The sequence below is a fragment of the Myiozetetes cayanensis genome, unplaced genomic scaffold (assembly GCF_022539395.1).
Source record: "Myiozetetes cayanensis isolate MyiCay16 unplaced genomic scaffold, myiCay2020 scf5-8, whole genome shotgun sequence".
Lineage (NCBI taxonomy): Eukaryota > Metazoa > Chordata > Aves > Passeriformes > Tyrannidae > Myiozetetes > Myiozetetes cayanensis.
In genome coordinates this window covers 91,167,249-91,177,821 of record NW_026087742.1, presented here as the reverse complement: position 1 = coordinate 91,177,821, position 10,573 = coordinate 91,167,249, and the positions used below count along the sequence as shown (strand labels likewise).

General features: G+C 41.8%; 1 protein-coding gene across 1 annotated transcript; it reads left to right on the top strand.

The window, feature by feature from the left end:
• Positions 1–469: 469 nt before the first annotated feature.
• F7 (coagulation factor VII) lies at positions 470–10,554 on the top strand. The gene is made up of 8 exons (XM_050333218.1): positions 470–608; positions 2,752–2,912; positions 3,486–3,510; positions 3,602–3,715; positions 4,664–4,804; positions 7,002–7,108; positions 7,611–7,731; positions 7,923–10,554. Exons 1-8 carry the CDS (start codon positions 539–541, stop codon positions 8,459–8,461), a joined length of 1,278 nt encoding a protein of 425 aa, XP_050189175.1. The 5' UTR covers positions 470–538; the 3' UTR covers positions 8,462–10,554.
• Positions 10,555–10,573: the final 19 nt, after the last annotated feature.

Here is a 10,573-nt window from a genome sequence, read left to right as displayed (position 1 = left end):
TCCTTGCTGGTTAATTAGTGTCTGTCTCCTAGCAAATTCTGGCAGAACTGCAGAGTTTCAGCTGGTGATAGAGAAATGGGAAAAGACAGATGGCAATGGTTCAGTCATACTCCAAAGCACTGGAAGGCTGTATCTTGACTGCTGATGCAAGATAAATATCACATCACTGCGCTCTGCATGTGAGGCTACAGGGCCAAGTTAATGCCTGTCCTATGGATGCAGGGTCCCAGCATTTATATTTGTCATGAAAAAGGTGTGTTGGATGGAAAATGAAGGCCCAGGGGAAGCAGTCTGTGTAATCAGCATAGCCTTTGCACGGGTCAGGAGAGCATGCTTCAAAACCAAGCTCCCTGCTTGTGTGAAAAGGCCACATGCAAATCCTTCTGCTCAGCTCACCAGGCTGTCATGGATCTTTTGCTGTTTCCATGACTCTCCAGCCCCTCCTCTGGCTCCAAACGTTTGAAGTTGAGTTCTTAGTCCAAACAGTCCTTGCTGAAATGTCAATACACTACTAGGACACTGGCTCACAGGGTTCATCATGATTTCCAGGCAGTGTGTGGCTTTGTTTCTCTGCTTTCTGCTACTGATCCCTCTTTCTCTGGATGCAGGTATGTTGCAGGATATGGCTGTAATTCTGCTTACTGACAACGGACCTCTTTCCTGTTACTGAGACATAATTTCCATTGCAAGTTTTGAGTTGCATGTTTGTCCTGTCTCCAGCTGTGCCTGTAGTGTTCTAAGGTTCTTGTTTGCTCTCAGTGTGATGGTTCCACACACATTTTCTGCCAGCTAAGGAAAAGCAGACTGCTAAATGAATCTATTATCTCAGTGCACCGATAACAGGCAAACCACCAGCTGTCTGCCCACTATATGAAGAAAGGAACCAGGATTTATTGTTATATCATGTTAAACTGGGACATTTCTCAAAGCAAAGCATCAATAGCTTGTCATTCAGCTGATGAGTAATTAAAGAGGTGAGGATCCACCCTGTTTCAGCAGCAGTAGAAGGCAGAGAGGAGGTAGCTCTTCAGTGGCTCCAGTATATGTCTTAAAGTCAGTTCCCATAGTAATAAAGTAGATCCCGTGCTTGCAGATTCCCAGTTACCCATTGACTGGGTCTCCTGTGCTGCAGTGAGGAAAGGCAGAAAAATATGTAGCAAAGTCAAAAGTGTTCCAATGCAAATAAGTGGAGAATGCCAAAATAACGGTGGGTGGATGTTCCCAGCCATGCACCCAGGCTCGCTCCTCTGTTGGAGTCTGTGCCCATGCAGTGATACATGTGCCATGCACCTGCAGTATAAGGTTAATTAAAAGCCCTCAAGGAAAGCCATATTAAATGCATACAACCTGACTTTGAAATAATGGCAGAAAGACCTAGATGACATTCCTATAATGATCAAATATTTATGAAGCACCCTGGGATAAATTCAGTGTACACACTTTATCCCTTCAGGTAACTATGAAATATAGGGGAAAATTACCACTATTTTGCATGTAATTGAGAAAATATTCTGATTAGACACAAACATTTATGAAGATGCCTCACCAGACTGGAATAACCCCTCTCAGCATTTATATTTGTGTGTATGTTGATGGGGCACACACAAGTCTTATCCTTCAACATCCCTCAGGGCCCTTCCAGAAGGTAGAATGTAACTCCTCCTTTCAGAGGTCATGTAGTGGAGAATGTCCTGAGAAAGGCAGGTGATACATGTCAGGCTCAATCCCCAAACCTACCCACAATCACAGGTGAGATAGTTTAAGCACTGAAATTTAAGTTGTTGTCATGAAGCTCCAGAAGCTCCCCTACTGACATAAGGAAAAAAAAAAAACGACGAATTGATAGTTTCAAGACTTGTTCTGGAGAAAAGTACACTGTAGCACTGGGAATTATACTGGGAAGGCATAATTGTGGGGTGTGCTTATATCCTAAGGCTGAGGAACAGGTCAGCATGGTGACAGTGATATCTGTGCTTTCAGTGCACACTTCTGTCAGTTGCAAGTGGATGCAGCTCTAGGAAATGAGCTCTGCTGATGCCCTGCTATCAAACCTGTGTAATCAATGTCTTCCCAAAGCATGGCATAGACACACAAAGAGAAGATCCCTCTGCGGCTGTGGTCTGTAGTGCTGACAGAAGCTAGGAGCCATCTACAGGCTCCACTAGGAAAAGTAGTCAGCAGTGTTCAGCTTTTCTGTGTACCTTAACGTAGGCTTTTCCACAAAAAAAACCTGAAGATAAAGCAGTGGTTTTTAAATTGTGGTTTACTAGTGGTGGAATAAGTTCCTTCTTCAAGTCCAACAAGTGAAGGAGTGTGAAATAAGGGATGACTGTGATCCACCTGTCACCAAATGACTGTAGCATGTACAGAAAAATCAGGTTTTGCCATGTACATTGGTGCTAGATAAAGTGGCACAGGCTTCCTAGCTGCCACAACTGAAAGAAACTGATGCATTTGTCAAAATGCATATGATGTAGAATGGTACCTTAGGAGTCATTGGCATACATACAACACTGTTGTAACGTGCCACCTTCTCCTAAGCTCTAGGCTCTGTAAAATTAATGTGTTGTCACTTTATCTGTGAGGCAAGACAGAGAAAGGAGGCTCCTTCACATTTGCCTATCTTTTTCTAATGTGTCTCAGAAAGAAAACCTTGGAAAGCAGAAAAGCTTCCAGAGGCAATTGTCCCCAGATTCTCTCTGTCTGGCAAGTACAGTTGTATGACAAACAGAACATGCCACTGTTTTTCAGTCTTTCTAAAGCAGGAAGAGGCAAGCAGCGTTTTGCAAAGGCAAAGACGAGCCAACAGCTTCTTTGAAGAGATCAAACTGGGGTCACTAGAGAGAGAATGCATGGAAGAAAAGTGTTCCTATGAGGAAGCAAGAGAGATTTACTGTGATGATGCAAGGACAGTAAGTAACATGGGCCTGGATGAGCACTCATTCTCAGAAGGACTTCCCCTACTCAAGGGTTTGCTTTGACATTCTAAACCATGAGAACAAAGAAAGTCCTGCTGTTTGTATCTTTGTCTTGTATCTATAGGGAGACACATAGCAGTAGTGGGTGTGTCAGATAAAGTGGCAACGCATGCAGGAGGGCACACTGCATAGACCATCCCCAGCAGTACCCATCTAGGGGATGCTCTCTGAGTTGTCTCCCCAAAGCCCCAGTTCCTACCCTGACAATACTTTGTATTGTTGTATTGTGCAACGTATTCTTCAGTCATTCCCAGCTCAACTAGACAGAGGTTACTTACAGGTAACCCATTTGTGTGTGTAACACAGTGCCCTTCTCTATTGGTATATGAAAATAATGTACAATCTAGAAAATAACGTAGGATATTTTATGGATATTAACTGTCACAAATTATAAAGGCAGAAGGGGCATCACTCTGGCTTTCTGTAACCCCTCCTATGTGACAAGAGCAGAAAGACATAACTTGAGTTAATTTTTCTTTAATTGAATCTCGCATCTTTTTCTTCCAGAATGAGTTCTGGCACATCTATTCCGGTACGATCATTCAGGATGTTCTAACAGCTGTGAAACTCTTCCACTGCTGCAGCTCTTTGCATGAGCTGGACTGACACTGAATGTTTTACAGACCCTAACCAGTGTGACTCCAACCCCTGTCAGAATGGTGGGATTTGTGATGACCAGTTTCAGGATTACGTTTGCCGCTGTCCGGTTGAATATGAGGGCAAGAGCTGTGAAAAAGGTCAGCTTGTGACATAACTTAACAAAGTAAAAATGCCATTATTAATTCAAATGCAAGGCATTGAGATAAGCAGTACCAATCATTATCATCCGGGAACTGGACTGGATGATCCTCTGGGGCCCCTTCCAACTCATGATATTCTATGATTCTGTGATTCTACATCATTCTAGCTATGACAGCTACTGTTCAAAGTGCTTGTGGTGTCCCACAATGGAACTAACCACCCAGCAGTCAGGCACTGAAAGGCAGCAATATAGTTATTGCCCCACAATGACTTTGTAAAAAAAAAAAAAAAATTACCTTTTGTGCACCATATGACAGAAAAGAAGGAATATTTTCCTACCCAGCTACTGAGGTTACTTTGACTTAGAAGCTCAATGCATTATGTGAATGAGAACTACACTGCATATGCATGGTACAAAGCCCAAAGGGATGGGTCCAATGGTTAATGAAGTTAATATACATATTTCCACTGATTTCAGTGGACACCTCACACTGAATATTATACCTTCAGAACGCACAGAGTCAAAACGAGGGCTAAGCACTCATGAAGTCTAACCAGGCAGCCTCAACAGTCATCCCAGAGCATCCTTCTAATGGCTAAATGGAAAAATACAAAATAGTTATAATTTTTCAGTCATATATTATGATGGCTATCACACAATTGCAACACCTTCCTACTTTAGACAGCTCAGCTACTGTATAAATGCAGGTTGATTTAATTTTAGGTGTATGTTTCTTAAGCATAGCCTTTTATTCCCTTATTCCTGGACATCCAGACCTATCTAGCTTTTGACAAATGGAAGGTGCTTCTGATGCAGTCCCTTTACATAAATCACAGAAATCTGCTTTACTGCCGTGCTTCTCTGTCAACATTTAAATTGCAATTGATTCATGTTAAGCACAAAAATCCGTCTTGAAACCTAAATGCTCTTTGTCTGACTGTAGCCGTGGCTGACAAGCTGAAGTGCATTTTTGACAATGGTGGCTGTGAACAGTTCTGTGCCGACGAGCAGTCCGGAAAACGAGTGTGCTTCTGTGCGGATGATTACACTTTAGCGAGTGATGGCGTGTCCTGCATCCCCCAAGGTAAGAGTAGCCTGATGCTAAGTCTAAGTCAGCTCTGAAAGAAAGGTTTTCAACATGTGCACATCAGGAGGTGCAAGGTATAACCCTTAGATACCAGCTCCCCACCTGTTGTTCACATGCAGAGTCCCACATAGTACATTTGGGCTTCTGGTGCAAGTTAGACATCTCAATAAAGCAGCTGTCAGTGTGCACACCAAGTAGGGAGCCCTCTGAACCTCTCTTTTCACTCCTTTGAGAGATGGCAAATTCAAGTTTGAGCATCTTATCCACTCAGAGTTAGGAGGGAGATGAACTCCTGTCTCCTTCTTTGGGAGAACCCAAAGCAAGTGGTCAGGGATTTGGGGTCAGGCTGAGGGGTTTCTGGTAAGTGGAGGAGCTCTGGGCCTCACAAGTCCTTGGTTTTGGCTTACACCTACAGTGGGAAAATATTTTACAGGCAGTATTATTTTACTGTTGTCTCTCAATCTGAAATTGTGACTGGATTTTATGACTATATTTATTTCAGTGCAAGGGTCAAGAGAGGAAGAGACCTATTAAAACCAAAGAAAAACAGTTATTTTCTTCTTCTTCTTCTTCCTTCCTTCCCTTTTCTTCTTTTCCTATTTAGTAGGAACATTATATTTTTGGTATTACTATAGACACTATGGCTAGATATTTCTCTCACCTGACAAGGTCAGTTTCAGCTGGGACTAGGGTAGTGCAAGTTAATTATTTTTCCAATACACAAGCTGGCACCTGACTCTATTGCAGATGCCTACTTGAATTACTTTATTAGAGGGGAAAAAAGAGACCCCTGGGGATATGAACATAACAACATAATGGATAGAGCTGTAGGGAGCATGCCAAGTAATTCTGAGGGGTGATGGCCCCCTACACACACACCTCGATGGAGCACTCATGCAGAGAGCTGATAATGACAACATAGCTGTCAACAACAGCAATTTCATTAGAAAAAAATGCCTACTAATGTGCTTATCCCTTATTAACAGATCCTGCAATACCACGTGGTGAGGAAGCTGCTTTTGTTAAAAGCTGAGAACAAAGAATTCAATATTCCCCACAGGCTTTTCAGTGTGTCTTCTCCTCTGAGGAGGATATATTTGTTGACACTTGCTTCTTGGGGACCAAAACAGCCGTAGAGCTGACCATGTGTTGCAAGTAGAGAAAACTGTGTAACTGCCAGGCTGCCAGTCCCCTTACAGTCCTTTTGCCATCTCTCACAATGACCTTTTTTCTTTTGGGACATGCACCCTTTTGCACTGTTGCCCTGCACGCAGAGTTAGAGTCCATGGGTCTGCGTTATGTCTGTTCTGATCCTTCCCCAGCTGCCATCAAAAAGCTACTCCTGTTTCTCCATACCTTGCCTGTACCTGTAAAAGCCTGATGCTGTCTTCATATTGCTGAAGTTATTACAGATTCATGGAGATGCTGGATGCAGATCAGCATGGACTATAGGGTCCCAGCTCCCAAAGTAGTAGAAAGACAGTATTCCTCCTCAGTGTTATCACAGTGTGACTACCAGACAGAAGGGACAGTGTTTTGTTACATCACAAATTTGCAGATTCAGTCAAGATCTGATTCTCTTCTTGCTAGTCTTCACATTCTTCCTCAGAGTGAAAACAGATAGACTGAGATGTGAAGTCCAGAAGAATCAAGGATTCTCTGGACACAGGCAAACTAGGTGAAGTCTGTGAGAGGCATACCAGAAGACATAGTGTCTGCTCTCAGGACATCTTTGGGTCTGCCCAAACAAGGGATGGCAAACTGCCCACCCCATGCTTAAGCTTCTCTCTGACCATACCATGGATGCTGGGCACTTGGTACAATTGAATAAAGTCAGCAGGGTCACCGAAAATATGTAGACTACAGAGTCACTTCTTCACTCCAGCCTGCAGCTTACCTCATGTTGTTGACATACATCTTTAGCAGGTATAGTGTTTGCAAAGTCCTATAGTAAGTGAATATGTGCCAATGATAATGTATGGGCCTGCACTCTATTTCATAGAGCATTTCTGGCTGTTTCCAAACAAAAAGACGACTTACTTGTTGAGCTGCTTTACCTTAGTTGAAACACTGATTTCTAATCTGGGAGTATGGGTTCTCAAAACTAACAGCTTCACTGAAATTTTGCTCTGAATTCAGTACACACTTGCTGCCCTCTGTTGTTGTTTTCTTTTTAATTTTTCTTTTTTTTCAGTGAAATATCCATGTGGAAAAATACCAGTGCTGGCAAAAAAAAATTCAACTGCACAAGGGAGAATAGTAGGTGGTTTAATCTGTCCTCCAGGTGAATGTCCATGGCAAGTGAGTCTTCAAAAATTTTTCATTGTTATTATTTTTTAACTTCCCTATGAAAGTGCTATCTTAAATTCATTTTTTAAAATCTCTTATGTTAAGGATTCATAAAAAGTGCCATGTCTGGATAACTGAATTCCCTCTTTGTCCATAGCCAGCAGACACACCTGTTTCAGTCAAGCATTTTAGCTTCATTTTGGAGTGCCTGGTTTCATTGGAGTAGAGTCACCTCTATCCTCTGATACCTTAGTCCTTAACCTTACTGTTGGCAAGAATTATAGTTGCAGCTTGTATGGATACACTGTTGGCCATAATAGGCAAGGTCCATACTACAAGATGGAGAAAATATCAGTTTAGGAAAACTCCCTCTCACAAATTCTCAATAAGTCATGACAGTATTCTCACACACAGTTGCATATAGTGTCAGAAAAAAGCAGTATGAAACCCATCACTACTGAGATGCAGATCAAGCACGTTTGATGTCAGAGATAAATTTGCTTTATGTTGGCAGGCCCTTATAATGCATGATAATAAAGAAAAGTGTGGTGGTACCCTGCTTTCCCCAGAGTGGGTGGTCACTGCAGCTCATTGTTTGGACTATATTCACCCTACACAGCTTCGTGTGAGACTGGGTATGTATTGTCCTCTCCTCATCTCGTCAAGGTGGTGGCAGTTTCTCATCCTGATAAAACCAGAGTTAAAGGCTTTGGCAGTATAAGGGAATTGTCCTTTATAGGTGTCAGACCAGAAGTGCCCTATCTCCTTAAACTTACAAGGAATCAAGAAGCTCCCTGATATGACCTGCAATTCATAACTTTTCCAGGTGAACACAAAATAAATGAAGATGAGAAAACTGAGCAAGAAAGTGGAGTCTCCAGGACAATCATTCATGAAGGATACACGATTGGACAAGTCAATAATGATATAGCCCTTTTGAACCTGGAAACACCGGTGAATCTCACCGACTATGTGGTGCCGATATGTTTGCCTGAGAAACGGTTTGCTGTGTACGAACTGTCCTCTATCAAGTTCTCCACAGTGAGTGGATGGGGACGCCTATTAGATGGAGGTGCCACCTCTTCTGTTCTGATGAGAGTTGATTTGCCACGCGTAAAGACACAAGAATGTGAAAAGGAGACCAATTTAAATATCACAGAGAACATGTTCTGTGCAGGAGATCTGTCTGGAGCTAAAGACTCCTGCAAGGGAGACAGTGGTGGTCCTCATGCTACAAAGTACAAGAACACTTGGTTTCTGACTGGAATTGTCAGCTGGGGAAAGGGCTGTGCTGTTGAAGGCAGTTATGGGGTTTACACAAGGGTGTCCAAATACATCAACTGGTTGAAGAAGCACATGGACTAAAGATGTTGAGCCAGAGCATTTCCAGAGGGTGCTACTGTCCCCAATCACTCTGTGCCATTTTCCTATTGAAGCATTCCTTCATTATCTTAGATATGTGATACATGTGATACCCCACCACTATTAATGATTTGAAGCAAGCCCAATGACTACTTGAATACATAAAATACATTCCTTATCAATATTGTTTGTAAACTTATATCTTATCAAGCAGGCACAGAAGAACTGTAACAAATCAAACTCCCTGTCCCTCTTGTTCTACATCCATTTCTGCTGAAGTACAGAGTTAGATGCTGAAAGACTATCAGCAATACATCATGCCTATCATAATCCTTCCTCCAGTTACCCTCTCAACTTCTGGTAATCAGGGAAGTACAGACTTCCTGAGCCAGAAGTTGCATTAGATTGAACAGTCATGAATGAACCTGATGTCTGTAATTGTGTGCAATCTCGTTTGAACACATTCATGCATCTGGCTTTCACAACTTCCTATGCTATGGATCCTGTAATATAATTATGAAATAGCAGAAAAAAAAGATAGAAAAAGTGTTTCTTTTAGATTATATTAAAGTAGCTTTCTCCAACAGTTGCAGTGGCAACAGGCAGATTTGAGGGATAGGAACCGAAGACATTCTCCAGAACAAGAAAGCTGGAAAAAGGTTGATTCCACATTTACAGGTTTGTTATGAAAAGTTTATTTCAGTCTTCTTTCATCAAACATTATTGCTGTAAGGCTATTAAATGCAATATTTAACCCTATGAGTGGTAAAGAATACCGCTGATTTAATCTTATCTTTGCCTTGCTTGTTGATACATAGAACACAAATGAAAGGGAACATTTGTTTCATTTGTTGTCCAGTATAATCTAAACTGTATTCTCTATCCTGAGATCTGAAGTCAGAATAAAATAATTGTCTGACCATCTGAAAAACACTGACCAAACACCATTCACTAAAATCTTAAGGCATAAATGGTAGAACTTGAAACACTCTGAAAACACTATCAACTATAAAATTAAAAAAATGTACCTTCTAATCTAAGCATGAAAACTGTGAATAGGTGAAGGAGATAAAAATGTTTAGGAGATTAGAAAACAGTTTAGCAATCTTATGCAAAACTTATACCCAAGACCATTCAAATAATGTGGAATATCAACTCAATCACAAAAGCTTATCAGAGAGTAGGACAATTACAATTGATCTTTATTATTAGGGAGAAACATTGATATCATCTGGTACATAAACCATGCAATACTAAACATCCTATAACCTATTTTACTGACACAGAAGAATGGTATACTGTTCATTTAAATAGTGACCTGAACTGGGAGAAGCAGCAAAGTTAAGAGACCTGAGAAATGAGAGGTCTTACAGTATGCAAACATATCCTTACTCTGAAAAAGAGTCCCATCCCAGGGAGGAAAGTGATTAGGAGTAGTGACCAGCAAATAAAGCCTCATGTTCACTTAGATGAGTTACTCAGCATTGCAAAATCATCACTGAAGACCCTTGAAGATAAAACAGTTTGGGTTTTCCATGGTCCATAAGGCAATTTCTCCTCTGTAACATTCCAATCTAAATACTGACATTTATGAACAAATCATCATCTTGCAGTAAAACAGGTAAAACGCTGAAAGAAATCAGTACTAGTAATGGCTGCACAGGGTGACTTTTTCAAAACAAAGCTGGGGTTTAGATATATTTTTAAGGTAATGGCCTGTTTAAGCAAGACAAGAAGATGAAGGAGACCTGGTGGCTGGCTCTGGAAGCACCGAAGACGAGGGTTCACAGCGCACTGTGAACTCTCCCACAAGAAAGGGGAGATTGAGGCCAGCTCCCAGCGAGCAGCATGCCGAGGTCACTGATCCAAAGTGCGGAACCATCGGCTTACGGGGTTGGGATGTGGGAAACCCCGGTGGAAGCTGCCAAGGGTGCGGGCTGTTTTAGGATAAGATCCCGGCTTAGCCCAGAGTCGGGCCAGGGCGACACCAGCTTTTTGAGGTGGTGAGTCCCTTCCCCTCCTCCAAAATAAAAGGTGTTTGTTTTTGTTTTGGTTTGGTTTGGTTTTGTTTTGCTTTGTTTTAAAAAAGCGGCATTGGGTTTTGAAAAAAAATAA